At 50.3% G+C, this 15,872-nt stretch overlaps 1 protein-coding gene across 3 annotated transcripts in view; it reads right to left on the bottom strand.

Moving 5' to 3' along the window:
* Positions 1–10,064: 10,064 nt before the first annotated feature.
* The window catches only part of LTBP4 (latent transforming growth factor beta binding protein 4), a 30,567-nt gene continuing 24,759 nt past the window's right edge, over positions 10,065–15,872 (bottom strand). For all 3 annotated transcript variants that reach the window (XM_069456771.1, XM_069456770.1, XM_069456772.1), the window contains 7 exons: positions 15,787–15,858; positions 15,396–15,524; positions 15,037–15,183; positions 13,729–13,881; positions 12,434–12,814; positions 11,879–12,031; positions 10,065–10,457 (listed from right to left, as the gene is read on the bottom strand). In XM_069456771.1, the coding sequence (XP_069312872.1) occupies positions 10,303–10,457; positions 11,879–12,031; positions 12,434–12,814; positions 13,729–13,881; positions 15,037–15,183; positions 15,396–15,524; positions 15,787–15,858 (1,190 nt within the window). In that variant the 3' untranslated portion in view covers positions 10,065–10,302. The remainder of the gene's footprint in view (positions 10,458–11,878; positions 12,032–12,433; positions 12,815–13,728; positions 13,882–15,036; positions 15,184–15,395; positions 15,525–15,786; positions 15,859–15,872) is intronic.

Below are 15,872 nucleotides of genomic sequence, written 5' to 3'. Positions count from 1 at the left end.
GATTTGCTACCCAATGTAGTAACTAGAAAGAAGGCAGAGTGCAGAAAATAAGGAGCTTGCAGAGAAAAGCAGCCATATCATGGCCATATAATGGCAGGAACAGCAGCTAACATTTGAGTGTTTCCTTCCATTCTAAGTGTTTTGCATTAACTAACTCATTTAATCCTCACAGCAACTCTAGGATGTGAGTCCCTATTATCTTTCTTTTACTGGTGGGAAACACCACAGATAGAACAGGTAGGAATTGGCTAAAAACATAACTGGAACCCAGAAGTGGCTTGAGCAGCCCTAGTGTCAAGCACTCACTTTACTAGTGAAGAACATGTGACTTGGCTCAGCCAATCTGAGCATTCGTTCCCTGCCCCTCCCCCACAGTGATTGGCTCGGCATGGGCATGTGACCTCAGTTGGCCCAATGAGAGTTAGCCTCATTACTTCAGTGGGAAATCTGAGCCAAAGGTGCCCTCCTTTGACTGTGGGACATGAACAGGTTCCCTGTGGCCAGAGGTTGGTGTCAGCCATCTCGGGAGCTCCCACTGGAAAAGCTGAAGCAGAGAGATGAAAAGAAATGGGGTCCTTGGTGACATTGCTGGGCTGTTGTGTCAACTTTGGCTGAAGCCAGCACAAGTGTGGATTTTCCAGTTACAAATTTCCTTTACAGTTTAAGCCACTTGAGTCAGCTGTTCTGTTACTTGCGTCTAGACAAATCGTCAAATTATTTAACAGCCAGTTCTTTGGGCATGGAACAATCAGAATGGTTCACCTCGGTGCCCGACATTTACCCTTTACTTGCTGTATTAGAGGGAGGTCTGGGAAGCCCTGGGGGAGGGACCAGGTCGGCTGGAGTGGCGATAGTGGGGGTCGTTTGCAAGGCATGATTTACCAACCAGAAATAACTTAGTATTTCAACAATCAACATAGCCAAAATAGCTTGTCCAAGCTGAATATTCGCTTTACTTGCTGACTGATATAACTCCCTTTTGACGTGAGCTAGTGTGGATGGATTTGTGTTTCTTGCAACTGAGTACCATTCAGGAAAAAAAAAAAAAAAAATAGTCCTCTCACAAGCCTGAGTCATGAATCAAACTTTTAGGAAATAACAAATAGCAATGTAATCTCACTTTAACCGTATGAGGTCATTTTTGCTTCGGGTCAGGCTGAAACCCTGCCGAGATTTTGATCGTGAGCTGCCAAAGGGTCCGCACCCTTTGGCCCAGGAATCCTGCCTCTGGGAGCACAAAGATGTGCATAGGGGCATTATTTATAATGGGAGGAAATTGGAAACAGCTTCAGCGTCTGGCAACGCTGCCCTGTTGAGTAAACATAGTGCAAGCATTAGAGATTGTGTTTACCCAAAGATGTTTTAACAGGGGAACAGCTTATATTTTAAGAAGGGAAAAAACAGGGCTGTATAAACAATTTGCTCACACAGTTATGTAAAACACACACGCGCGCGCACACACACATTTAAAAAGCCCATGTAGAATAGAAAAGGCTGAATGAACATACATCAAAATGTTAACAGTAGTGGTGTGGCACTTGGGCGGGGTGGGAGGAGTGTCCTTACCTTACTAATTTTCTGCAGTTTCCAAACTGTACTTATAAACCCCAAACTCTCCTTTTTAAATTTGTATTTTAAAATTTTTAAACTTACATCATGAAAATGTCCAAACAGACTCAAAAAGTAGAAAAACCATAAACTTACAAATACCCATAACCCACCTTCAAGAATCATCAATATTTTGCCATTTCATCTTCTTTCCCCTCCCCATTGTGTTAATACTTTAACAGAATTACAGGTGCTGAATAGCATATTGGTTCATTCTTAAATATTACAGTGAGCATCTAAAAAAAAAAAAGGAAGTGCATTTCTTTACATAACCACCATGCCTTTATCAAGTCTAACAAAATTAACAGAAATTCATTAATACCATCTAATAGCCACTCTGTATTCAAATTTCCCCAATCATCTCAAAAGCAAGTTTTTACAGTGTTTTGTTTGCATTGAGATCCAGAGAAAGTACATTCATTGAATTTGGTTTGTGTTTTTATTATTCGTCTTTACAAACGGTACAACATGGGTGAGCGTGGGTGTGTGTGCTCAGGGGTAAGCACGATTCTGGGTTTTGACAAATGTTTAGAGTCGTGTAATCACCACCACTGTCAGGATTCATGGCAGTTCTATTACCTCAAAGATTCCCACGGGCTTTGTAGTCAAGGGTGTTGGTTTTGATATCCCTGCGTTTATTTTTCTAATGGGAGAAAAAGCAATTGTTTGAGGCCTGAAGTTATTCAAGACTAAGAGTCCATCGTCAAGAACCGAGGGTCAGGCAGGAGGAGACCTTGGCTCTGGGCCTTGGGCCTTCCTCTCCCTGAACCTCAGTTTGCTCATCTGCAAGGTGGGTGCAGCAAGGACCCTGAGAGTTGGGAAAGGCATCCAGGAAGCTCTCAATTATGGCAGCAGTTGGTCTGACTGCCCTTTCTTCATAATTTACAACCCCTGAGGATGAGTCATCTCCTAGTCCAGGCACCCGGCCTACACAGAGCAGCCAGCTCTTTTTGTCTCCTCCCCTTCCCTCCCCCACAGACAATCCAACACTGTGTTCTGTGTGTTCTACCTTCAGTACCACTCCAAAGTGCCTCTTCCTCTAGCCCACAGTCCCCAGGGCCTGCCCCTCCTGGCCTTTCCAGGGCGGGGCCCATCTCTGCAGCCTGGGTCCCTGCCCGCTCACCTCCTCTCTGGGCTCCAGCCTGCCCTTGTGTCTCCCTGGACACACTCCCACCCGGCCACCCAAGGGGACTTCCTAAATCTGACCAGAGCCTCTGCATCCTGAAAGATCACATGGGAGGCCTACCAAGCACCTCCCTTCCCTATAGGACAAAGTTATTTCCAGTAATAATCACGGAATGAAACGAACAATACTACTGGCCAGCAAAGAAATGTAAACAGTGAACATTTTCTTTTCTGGAATCTTGTGTATATAAAGTCGTGCCAGTAAAAATTAAATTAGAGAATAAACATTACAGTACCAAATAAAAAAAGCACTACTATTTATTCAAAGTTTATTGAAAAATTCAAAGTTTGAACTTGGCTTCTTTGGTTACAGTCTGATAAAACAAAATTTTATGTAAATAGCTGTGACTTTTTTTCTTCTTGAGGAGAAAGAGATTGGGGGGGAGGGAGGGAAACGGAGAGGGAGAAATAGAGACAGAGCAGGAGGGAGACTGGCCCTTCACACACGGGACCCTGGGCACTTGGGGGGCACCCTGCAAAGCCCTCTCCCCCAATCAGAGATTAGTACAAGGGTGTCCAGGTGTCACAGAAACATTAGTTCCCCCTGCCAGGCTCCACCCAGAAGCCGGATCCCCTGCTCGCGCCCCCGCCTGCCTGCCGCCACAGTTCTCTCTGGGGACCCCCTGCCTGGAACACATGTGGGGCAATGTGCTTAGCAAGCTGAGGGAAGGAACTGAGGCGGCCAGCAGGGCCCTTGTAGACATAAAAGCACATTGTGTTAGGAGGGAAGGACCTGGGGGCTGAGACTGTCCTGTTGCTTAAGCTGGGTGGTCGGGACAGGTGGATGTAGCTCATTGTTTTTTGCAACTGTTTTTGAAGTAGACACACATGCAGAAAAGTGCAAACCATAAGTGTCACCGCTAGATGATTTGTCAACAACTAAACACACCTGTGTCACTAGCTCCCAGTCCAAGAAACATTTCCAGCCCCCTAGATGCCCCCATGTGGTGGCTCCACTCAGTCCACGCTCCTTCCTTCAAGGTCATGGTCATTCTGACTTTCTTTTGTTGGGGGGTACTTTGTTATGGCATTGGCATTCTGACTTGTGATTCATTGTGCCTGTTTTGAATTTTATATAAATGGAATCAGAAAATATGTTGTCTTTGGTGTCTGGCTTTTTTTCACTCAATATGGCGGAAAAAATGCATCCTGGTTGTTGTGTGTAGTTATAGGTTATCCTCATTGCGGCCCACGATTGCATTGTGGGACCAGTTTATTTGCCTATTTCCCTGTTGGTGGTGAGGGACTAAGCCACGTGGAAAGAGTCTGCCAGACAGAGGGATCAGACAGTGCAAAGGTCCTGAGGTGGGAACGTGTCTGATATTTTAGGGAAACAGCAAGGTGATCCATGTGGCTGGGGAGGAGTGGTTGAGGCAAGGTGGGGGAGATGAGGTCAGGGAGGGAACAAGAAGCAGATGGCGCAGAGATTCTGGACCACGATGGGAACTTTGGCTTTGACTCTGGGTGAGCTGGAGCCCTGGAAGGTTCTATGCAGGGGAGGGACTGGATTTGACTTGAGTGTTCATAGAGTCCCTCTGGCTGCATGAGGAGGAGAGATTATGGCGACAGGGGTGGGAGCCAGATGCCTGGGAGGAGGGGGAGACCAGCACGGCAGCAGTGGAGGGGGTGAGACCAATTTGGCCTCTGAATACATTGTGTGTGTGTGTGTGTGTGTGTGCTTAGTGATGCATTTTATTTACTTCTACAATTTTCCTTTTGATTCTACCATCCTCATTTTGTTTCTATGCTTTTTTCCTTTCATTTAAGCTTCTTTGAATTGGCTGCATTTTTGGTTTGGTTTTGTCTTATGCTTTCTCACTTTTCTTTTCCTTCTGCTATTTTGGAATCTATGCACCACTTCTATTCTTTTAGTAGTAATCCTTGAAATTTTACCATGCACATTTAAAAAAAATCAGGTCTAGGCTGGGCGCGGTGGCTCACGCCTGTAATCCCAGCACTTGAGAGGCCGAGGTGGGCGGATCGTTTGAGCTCAGGAGTTCGAGACCAGCCTGAGCAAGAGCGAGACCCCATCTCTACTAAAAAAATAGAAAGAAATGATATGGACAGCTAAAAATATATATAGAAAAAATTAGCCGGGCATGGTGGCGCATGCCTGTAGTCCCAGCTACTCGGGAGGCTGAGACAGAGGATCGCTTGAGCTCAGGAGTTTGAGGTTGCTGTGAGCTAGGCTGACGCCACGGCACTCACTCTAGCCTGGGCAACAGAGTGAGACTCTGTCTCAAAAAAAAAAAAAAATAAAAAAAAATAAAATAAAATAAAATCAGGTCTAAACTTTAATCAAATGATACTTTGAATACCATTAAATCATTTAAATAAAACACCTATGTTTACAAAACTTGAGAACATTACATATTACATTTGAACTAATTAGTGAAGAGTAAGAACAAAATTGGCCGACTGGATTTGTAGGTGCTCCGTGTAATAAAGGAACTTTCAGAGATGGGTCGAAATCCAATGGTATCCATGTAAACTAGCTCCTGTGACCTGGAAAAGACCCCAAAAAGGCAGTGGAGGAGATGAGAGGATTTATTTGCCATGGTTGTGGTTGTGATGTGCTTGCTACTTAATAATAATAAATAATAATAAAAAAGTGACAAGATGATGTTGAAGATGAAGCCTGCAGTAGCAGAACATACTCATCAATTTGTAGGGAAAAAAATTAAATCTTGTTCATGCCCTAATTGAACAAGACTGCCCATTAGCAGCAGAAGCAATAGCCAACGCTGTAGACATCTCCATTGGTTCCGCTTACACAATCTTGACTGAAAAGTTCAAGTTGAGCAAATTTTCCACTTGATGGGTGCCAAAACCATTGCACCCAGATCAGCTGCAGAAACAGTGTTTTCAATGGAGATTTTAAACAAGTGGGATCAAGATCCTAAAGCATTTCCTGCAAGAACTGTAACAGCAGAGGGGACCTGGCTTTATCAGTAGGATCCTGAGGACAGAGCACAGTCAAGGCGATGGCTACCAGGACGCGGAAGTGGTCCAGTCACAGCAAAGGCAGACCGGTTAAGACCAAAGGTCATGGCGACAGTTTTTTGGGATGCTCAAGGCATTTTGCTTGTTGACTTTCCGGAGGGCCAAAGAACGATAACATCTGCTTGTTATGAGAGTGTTTTGAGAAAGTTAGCCAAAGCTTCAGCACAAACGCACCCAGAGAGTCCTTCTCCAAGACAATGCTTCTGCTCATTCCTCTCATCAAACAAGGACAATTTTGTGACAGTTTCAATGGGAAGCGATTAATCATCCACCTCACAGTCCTGGTTTGGCTTTTTCTGACTTCTTTTTGTTTCCTAATCTTAAAAAAAAAAAAAAAGTCTGTAAAGGGCACTCATATTTCTTCAGTTAATAATATAAAAACACTGCATGAACATGGATAAATTCCCGGGACCCTCAGTTCTTTAGGGATGGACTGCATGGCTGGTATCATCGCCTACAAAAGTGCCTGGAACTTCGTGGAGCTTATGTTCAGAAATAAAGTTTGTGTTTTTTATTTTTATCTTTTAATTCCAGTTTTCCACAAACTTTTTGGAGTCTCCTTGTATGTATAAAGCAGCTTAGTGCCTGGCGCATAGAAAGCGCCATTTACTTATTAGCTGTTGCTAATGATGATGAGGACGATGGTAATAGCAGTGGTGACGACCAGGATGATGACGATGACGACCCGGGTCTGCAAACCAAAAGGCTCCTAGAAGGAGCTCAGTACTCACTGACGACTTTGTGAGCATCGGCCACTAGGGGGCGCGGCCGGCTTGGGCCGCCCCGGCGCGCTGTGACCATCAGGGGGCGCCGCTGCGCGTGTTCCCTGAGCGCGGTGGCTCCCCCTGGACTATTTCCCTCCGAACATTCCAGAGGAGAACAAGGAGGTCTCCGCCAGTAACAAAAGCCCCAGCTCCAGGACTGGGGGTTAGTGTGGGGGACGTAGGCAGGATATAAACTAGATCTTTAGCACAATCTCCAGGCCCCGCGTGGGGTGAGAGGGGTGCGTGGATCTCAGAAGACAGCTGCCACCCCACCTGCCCCAGGATGCTGAAATTCGACCTCAAAGTCTTCCAGCACTGTTGGCCACCCCTGTCCCAATTCCTGGGACATTTATAGGGCAAGGTGGTTGTGGGGGGGATGGGATACCCAGGGGAGCTTCCCAGGGAGGAAATGGGAATATTTGGAAATAGCCTTTGTTTGTTTGCGTGAGTTTTTCTTCTGTGAACGTCCAGAGCTTTCAACAGATTTTCAAAGGGATCTAGACCCATGCAAACAGACTGTTCAGAGCTTTACCTCTTTCTCCAGGAAGCCTTCCCTGATACTGTGTCAGACTGGGCAGGGTGTCTCCTCTAGGCACCCATGGCCTCTGATCTTCCTCACCACATCCCTGGCCCTTCGGCCTCTGCCGCCTCCTTCACAGCCCAGACTGTCATGTGTGGCAATGTGTCTGTGTCCCCTGCTGGCACTCCATACAGGCAGAGACCACGTATTTCTTAGGCACCAAAAATGTCACCAACATTGTCCAACACAGGACTGACATACCAAAAGAAAGATTTAAAAGATATTTGCCTTTCTTACCTCTAAGCCTTTGCAGATGCTGTTCCCTCCAGCTGGAAAACTGTCCCCAAGCCTTCATCTGGCTCATTTCCCTACATACTGAGGTCTCAGCTCAGACATCTCCTCCTCCAGTAGCCTTGCCCAGCTCCCACTCCCTACAGCTGCGGGTGGTTTGTTTGTGTTCCCAGCCCTCACTTACTACAAAGCAGGTATTGTATGGAAAATATTTGTTGAATGAATGAATGAGGGGTTAGCGTTTAGGTTGAGTTTCCTGTACCAGCTAGAGAGGGTAACTTCCTAACTCTCTTTGTGGAGGTTTTTGGTTTTTTATTTTCCTTCTTTTTTTTTTTTTTTTTTTTTTTTTTTTTTTGAGACAAAGTCTCACTCAGTTGCCCGGGCTAGAGTGCCGTGGCATCAAGCTCACAGCAACCTCAAACTCCTGGGCTTAAGCGATCCTTCTGCCTCAGCCTCCCGAGTAGCTGGGACTACAGGCATGCGCCACCATGCCTGGCTAACTTTTCTATATATATTTTTAGCTGTCCATGTAATTTCTTTCTATTTTTAGTAGAGACGGGGTCTCGCTCTTGCTCAGGCTGGTCTCGAACTCCTGAGCTCAAACAATCTGCCCGCCTCGGCCTCCCAGAGTGCCAGGATTACAGGCGTGAGCCACCGCGCCCGGCCTCATTTTCCTTTTCAACGCTTGAGTTACAATTCACATACCATACAACTCACCCCTTTAAAGTGTATAAATCAATGCTTTTCGGTACAGATTTGTGCAATCATTGCCTCCCCTGTGGAGCAGTGAGACCCTTGTGGTCTGACACCCCTCCCCACCAAGGCCCCTGAGCTGGGTGTTTCTCATTGTTCAGTTGGGAGGGAGAGAGTCTGGCCTCCTCCTTCAACCCCGAGAGTGAGAATTGGTAAAGGACAAGGCCTAGCCATCTGCCCTCACCATCTGACCAGCCACAGGGCTCATCATCCCCTGGGAGGCTCAGGGTTATGACAGCAATGGCTGAGCACTTGCTGTGTGCCAGGGGCCATTCTAAGCACTTGACAGATATATCAATTTATTTAACTGCCAGCAACAATCCTCTCGATCGGGCACTCTTAGTATAATCCCCCATGTGGCACCAGAGGCTGTTGGCAATGTTACCCCTCCTGACGCTTCAGAGGTGGGCAGGGAGTCAGGTCAAGAAGCACCCTCCATCCCCATTTATGCAACTTCAGCTTTGCCTGGAGGATTAAAAGTGGTGGCTCATAGGCCAGATATGTTTTGAATAACCACAGGGTGGTTATTAAAAAAATAGATTATTATTACCAATGGGGAGATCTTCCTTCCTGTTCCCCCCAACCCTTAGGCACAATGTCACTTGTGCTTTGGTTTTCTTACCCTGCTCCAGCTTCCCACTATCATCACTTGTCTGGTCCCTGCAGCACTGGAGTTGGAAACCCTGGGGAGAGATGCCCTAACAGGTGGGTGGAGATGACTCAGGAACAGTTTGTTTTGTTGTTGTTTTCAGCCTGGCCCAGCCCAGTGAGCCCCTTCACCTCCCAACCCTCCTCCCTCACCCCTGCCCTGAGCTTACCCTGGTCCAAGCTGTTCTTGTTTTTTAGGGAGGGAGATTCTGGACTCCCCACATAGCCAAGTAGGTAGTGGGATTTGGGGACGTCCCAACTGAGCACTTGACCATCGCTCACAGCTCATTCCCGCCTCCACCTGCCAAAACTGCCACTCCCTGCTCTGTCCACGGCCAATTCCCTCCAGCTGGGAATTGGCTGTGGACGGCGTCCCAGGGCCTCCTGCCTCCTCCCCGTGCCCCACTTGTCCCAGGACAGCTTAAGACTTCCTTGGGAAGGAAAGGAAATCTAGGGGGAGTGCCGGGAACAGGGTCTGAGGCCGCCTTATTCCATCCTTCCCCGAGCACCACAACAGGGGAAGAGCAGGCTCCAGGAAGATTTATTGGGAGAGTCAGTGGTATAAAAAATTCCAGAGGCAAGATCTCTCTCGAGATTATAGACAGAATGAAACAAAGAGGAGGGGAAAGAGAAGGACACACACCTAGACAGAGATAAAAAGACAGAGGGACATAGAGCACTGGGCAGAGAAAACAAAGCAGAAAGACCAGAGACAGAAGATAGAGAACGACAAAGAGAGAAACAGAGATAGGAGGAGAAAGAGAGACCAAGCGAGACAGAGACAAAGAGAGCGAGGGAGTCTGGGAAATTCAGAGTCAGGAATGGGGAGGGACCTTTTTCGGGCCCTTCCTCCTGCTCTCCCTTAGCTGAGAACATGGGTCTGCTCGTCCTGTTGTGTATCACTCTGTAAACCTATATCTTGCTCTTGCCCTATGATCCTATCTTTCTCTCCTCAATAAACCTCATTTTTGTGCTTGCCTTGAAAAAAAGGAATGGGAAGAGAATGTAATTTGGTGACAGAAAGAGCAAACTGAGGCCAGGCACAGTGGCTCACGCCTGTAATCCCAGCACTCTGGGAGGCAGAGGCGGGAGGATCGCTCTAGGTCATGAGTTCTAGACCAGCCTGAGCAAGAGCGAGACCCTGTCTCTACTAAAAATAGAAACTAACTATCTATATATATATATATATATAATAAATTTTAAAAAAAACAGCAAAAAAGAACAAACTGAAGTCAGATTTGAGAAGCAGAAAGGCAGGCAGAGGCCGAAGGTACAAAATAGGTGTTTTTTAATTGAAAATTTTATAAAAGGGAGCGGGAATGTGAAGGGGACTCTAGGCTAGGCCCGTCCCCGCAGCTGCGGCGGGAGGGGTGGGGTGGCGGGGGCAGTGAAGGCCGCAGGGGCTTCCAGGCGCCTGTCTGTCCGTCCCTCCCCTCCGTGCGGTCGGGAGGCTCTCTGCGCATGTGCACAGGGGGCTGCGGGGTGCGCGCAGGCGTGGGTGGGCGACCCCGGGGCGCGGGGCGCGGGGGCTCAGGCCCGGGGCCGTGCGGGCGCGCAGTGGTGGGCCTGGTGCGTAGGTGCGAATCCCGGGCGGCAGACACAGCGGAAGGAGCCATCGGTGTTGACGCAGCGCGCGTTGACGCAGAGCGGGGAGGCCGCCTGGGCCTCGTCACACTCGTTGATGTCTGTGGAGGGGGGTACAAGGAGCGCTGCTCAAGCCTGGGGACCCAGAAGCCCCTCTTCTCGGTCCCTTAGGCCTTGGGGGCAGAGGAGTATCGATGTTGAGCCTCTCGTTTGGAGTTGAATCTGGCCTCTGCCTCCTGCTGACTGTGTGAGCCTGGGTACGTGGCTTAACCTCTGTGTGCCTCAGCTTCGTGTTCTGTAAGATGGGTATGGTAGCCCCTCCTACACTAAGTTTTTGTTAGGGAAGTAATACTGATGCTGGTTTAAGCACAGTACTAGTATTAATTACTAGTATTAACTTTATCCTAATAACCCTATGAGGTAGGTACTGTGATCGCGTTTTACACAGGCACAAACTGAGGCCAGCACGGGAAAGCGCCTTGCCCAATGTCATGCAACAGCAAGCCCATACTCTGCCCACTGAGTTCTCAGGCCAGTTCTCCAAGTCCCTAGGTGTCCGGCTGCCTGCTACTTCCTGAATGTGAGAGCTTGGGTTAGTTGATCCTATTTTCTGAGCCTCAGTTTACACACAGGTTTTAGTGTTACCGTCAATCAGGGTTGACAACAACTCTACGAAATGCGTTCTCTGACTATACCCCTTTTTCAGAAAAAAACAACTAAGTAAGGGACAGTGACCTGTCCAGGGTCACACAGCAAGTTGCTGGACTGAGCCTAAGGTCTATCAAACTTCCCCAGGGTTCTTGATTTTAATCACTAGGCTTCACTACTATCTAAACTAGGTGCTGGCCAAGTGCAGTGGCTCGTGCCTGTAATCTGAACACTTTGGGAGGCTGAAATGGGAGGATTATTTGAGGCCAGGAGTTCAAGACCAGCCTGGGCAACATTGCAAGACCCCTGTCTCTACAAAAAAAAAAATTTAAAAATTAGCTGGGCTTGGTGGCACACGCCTGTAGTTCTAGCTAGTCCGGAAGATGAGATGGGAGGATGACTTGAGCCCAGGAGTTTGGGGTTACAGTGAACTGTGATCTTTACCCACTGCACTCCAGCTCCTGCAATACAGCCAGACCCTGTCTCTAAAAAAATAAAATAAAAATAAATAAACTTGGCAGACATGATTAATATTCCCATTTTACAGATGAGAAGACAGGCTCTCCAAAGAGGTCATGCAAGTTAACCGCTGGTGGTCCTAAGAAGTCACACCTAAAGGGTTCTACCCCACTGTCCTGCTTCAAGGCCCAGCCTGGGCCCTGTGGTCAAGCCCTGCCTTCCTTGCCCCCTGACCCCGCCTTCTTCATCAAACCCTGCCGGTGCAAGAATTACTCTCTCCCTCTGGGCTGGCCCGTTCCCTGATATGAGGTCCTTACGCACCCACCCCTAGCACCCACCTCTAGCCAGCGCTTCCTCCCTCTCTGATCGAGCCCCACCTCTCCCCGCGAACCGTGGCCCCAGCCCCGCCCCTCACCGACGCAGGCCATGCGGGTCATGTCCAGACGGTAGCCATCGAAGCAGCGGCAGGTGAAGCCTTCAGGGACGCGCACGCAGCGGCCGTGGGCACAGCCGTCCACAATCCCGCACTCCTCTGCCTCCAGCTCTTCATAGGGCTCAGCCAGGGCGCCTGTGAGGCAGGCGGAGACCCCGTGACAAGAGGTCTCTGCCTTCCGTCCCTAGTCCCCCCACGGTGGGTACGCGCCCCTGGCTCATGTGCGTCGTTCTAAACTGCCCACCCCGCTCCAGGGCTCTGGGGGCGCTGCGGGGCCAGGAGGTTCACCTCGTTCGGCTCTCCCCAGCTTTCCCTCTGTCCCCATCTCATTCTTTGCCGGACTACAGGTATTTCTCTGTTCCTCTTCGTCTCCTCCTCGTCGCTGATCTGCTTTCTGTCGCTCTCTCTGATTCTACCTGTTTCCCATCTCTCTGACCCTGTCCCTCCTCCTGCCTTCTCTGTTTCACACCCCTCGCCCCTTGTCTCTCTGCACACCTCGCTCCTCATCTCACTCTCCGTCATTCTCGCGATGCTCACCAGTGTAGCCTCCACCTTCGGGTGACTCCTCAGGCTCTGGGAAGGAGCCACGGGTATCGCGGGACCGATAGGGCCAGCGGGTGCCCGGGCCCTGTGGAGCAGGAGCCTCAGATTCGCCATAGGGGCCACCGTCGTCCTCGAAATCAGGCATGTCGAAGGGTGGCGCCCCGTAAGGGGCCTCCCGGCGGGCGAAGGGCCCAGGTGGCGGTGGGTAGGGGTCGTAGGGTAGCACAGGTGGTGGGTACAACTCGGGCCCATATGGGAGGCCCTGGTAAGGCGGACCTAAGTCTGGGCCATATTCATAGGGGAGTCCAAAGCCACCTGGTCGTGGGGGGCCATATGCAGGGGGGCGCAGCACATTGCACAGGGCCTCAAAGTCATCTGTGAACGGAAGCCAAGCCGAACGATCAGCCCTTGCTTGTCTCCACTCTGGGACAAGAAGCAAGGTACGCCATAGGGGAGGGCTTTGGGCTGGGGCTGGGAATGGGAGGGGCCTGAATGGAGGGGCGGGATCAGGGTTTTCTGGAGCCAGGAGTGAAGGTCTGAGGGCTGGGATGGGGTTCGGGGGTGCTGGGATCAAGGGTACTGAAAACTTCAGCTAAGAATCAGGGTCCAAGGTGCTGGAGTTTGGGGACCCACAGGAGCCAGGTCTAGGGACCTGGAGAAATGAGAGTGTTTTATAGGCCAGGACTGGGGAATCCCAGAGATTGCTACTGGGGGCCTGAGAGGCCAGGGTGTATAAGAAAGGATCTGAGCCACTAGGGCCAGAGGTCTCAGGACCCAGGACTGGGTTCCCAAGAATTGAATTTTAAGAATCAAGACTTGGGGATCTCTGGGGTTGTGTACTGGGGTCTTAGACACCTGGGTGTAGGTGTCCAAGGCAATGAGACTTAGATGTCTTTGCGGTAATGATCAGGGAGTCTTTGGGTCAGGATGGTGGGGTCTAAGCAACTGGCATTTCAGGTCTAAGCACCCAGGATTTGGGGGAGGACATCTCATAGGCTGTGTCTTGGGGTTTTGGGGACCAAGAGTTGAGGCTATGAGAGTCCAGACCTCAGAGGCCTATGGGGCTGGCACTATAGGATCTGCTGAGTCAGGCCTGGTGATTTCTGTGGTTGAGACTTGGAAGTCTTAGCTATGTGATGTGGGGACCAAGATTTTGGGATGAGCTGTGACATGAGGATCTAAGGGGCCTAGTTTGGGGGAATCTGGGGTTCTGAGACTGGGATTTGTGGGCCTGGATTTGGAGCCTAAGGAGCAGGGCCTCTGAGTACAGACTAGGCTGGTGGCAGTACCTGAGTCCTGGGCAGGGCAGAGGGCACAGTCCATGCCCCAAGCCTCTCCATAGAGGCAGCAGCACTCTGTGTAGGTGGCCTGACGGTCCAGCCAAGGGCGACTGCACACAAGGTCAGCCCCTACTTCCTGCCAGCACACTCCCAGATTGTCATCTGTGGGTGGAGACAGCATGCATCAGACTGGGACTGGCACTCAGGTCCTCCTGAGTGCTGGGCCTCCTGCCCTGCGGGGGCAGCCCAGCCACTCTCTGCCTGTCCACAAATCCTTCTCATCAGCTGTGATTTGACTCCTGGAAGTCCTCTCAGGTCGATCCAGGGTTCTGGATTGAGGACAAGGATTGTTCTGGCATGAGATTGTCATTGAGGAGGAGAGGGCAGAAGAAGGGGTCTGGTGACTGGGGGAGAGGCTCTGAGAGGGTTCTACCTATGTCTGGCCTCTCAGACCCACAGAGGGTGGAAAGAGACAGAGACCCAGAGACCCACAGATAAACAGTAGTAGGTAACACCCATGTAGCACTTAGTAAGACCAGGCTCCATATCGTCCTTAAAAATAAAATTCCTTGTGCGTAAAAAAATAAAACAAAATTCCTTTTTTTTTTTTTTTTTTGAGACAGAGTCTCACTCTGTTGCCCAGGCTAGAGTGAGTGCCGTGGCGTCAGCCTAGCTCACAGCAACCTCAAACTCCTGAGCTCAAGCGATCCTCCTGTCTCAGCCTCCCGAGTAGCTGGGACTACAGGCATGCACCACCATGCCCGGCTAATTTTTTCTATATATATTTTTTTAGCTGTCCATATAATTTCTTTCTATTTTTAGTAGAGATGGGGTCTCGCTCTTGCTCAGGCTGGTCTCGAACTCCTGAGCTCAAACGATCCGCCCACCTCGGCCTCCCAGAGTGCTAGGATTACAGGCGTGAGCCACCGCGCCCGGCCAAATAAAATTCCTTGTAACAAAAAACACTTGTACCTCCTAAACGTTTGGAAATTTTTTAAAAATTCAGTTTTAAATAAATAAAATTCCGCACAGCCACCCTGGAAGGTTGGAGCTATTCACCCAATGTGCCGAAAGGAAGCTGGAGTCCGAGAGAGGATGTGCAAAGGTTGCCCGCTCGCCTCAGGGACACACACAGAGTCAGGCGAAGTGGGGCCGAGGCAGGGCGTGTTTGAGCCCTGAGCGTGGGGGCGTGGCCTGCGTGGGGGCGTGGCCCGGGTGCAGACGGGGGCGGGGGGGCTGAGCCAAGGGAATGGGGCCTGGATGGCGTGGGGTGGGGCGTAAGCGGGTGGGGGGGGGCAGACTTAGGGGCGGGATTACCGAGGCTCTGGCTCTCGTTGGAGACACAGCGGCGCCCCGAGCCGTCCAGCACTAGTGGGGGCTCACAAGTGCAGTGATAAGAGCCCACGGTGTTGACGCAGTTGCCACCCTCACAAGCCGGCTCCTCATCGGAGCACTCGTCATTATCTAGGGAGGCATGGGGAGGGTAGTTAAGAGGCAGCCCCCTCAACACCCCCCTCCCCTTTCCCATTTCTCTCCCCAGCGCATTGACAGTGTGATAGATGGAGTCTAGACTCCAGGAAGGATTTCCCGCTGGTGGTGGCCACATTCCAGAGAGGGGTTGGCATGGCCCGGGGTTGGGGAGAGTCCTCGGGAGATGGTGGAGGTGGGGCTCCTACCGATGCACTCCAGCCGCTGTACATGGTAGTAGTAGCCGTTGCTGCAGTAACACGAGTAGCCCGGGGCCGTATTCACGCACACGCCACTCTTGCACACCTGGTCTCGGAAGAGCTGGCATTCGTCCACGTCTGTGCAAAGAGTAGAGAAGGATGGGAGTGGGCGGGATGGGTGGAGTGAGAGAGGGCAGGGCATGACCAGGGAAGACAGGCGAGACGGTGATAGAGACCAAGAAATAGAGACAGACAGATGGAGATGGAGACAGAGATAGAGACAGAGGACAGGGGTGGGGCAGGGGAGACAGAGACAGAGAAGAGGACAGGGTGAGAGACAGAGATAAGGCAAACAGAGAGAGACCTGGGGGCTAAGGATGGGTGGGGGTCGAAGCCTCACCTCTCCGGAGGCTCAGGTCTCCACTGGGCGCCAGGTAGCCCCGGCCGTGGGGGCACAGTGACTGGTACTCAGCTGCACACAGAGAC

Source organism: Eulemur rufifrons, chromosome 24 (assembly GCF_041146395.1).
Source record: "Eulemur rufifrons isolate Redbay chromosome 24, OSU_ERuf_1, whole genome shotgun sequence".
NCBI lineage: Eukaryota > Metazoa > Chordata > Mammalia > Primates > Lemuridae > Eulemur > Eulemur rufifrons.
This window is presented reverse-complemented; position numbering and strand designations above follow the sequence as displayed.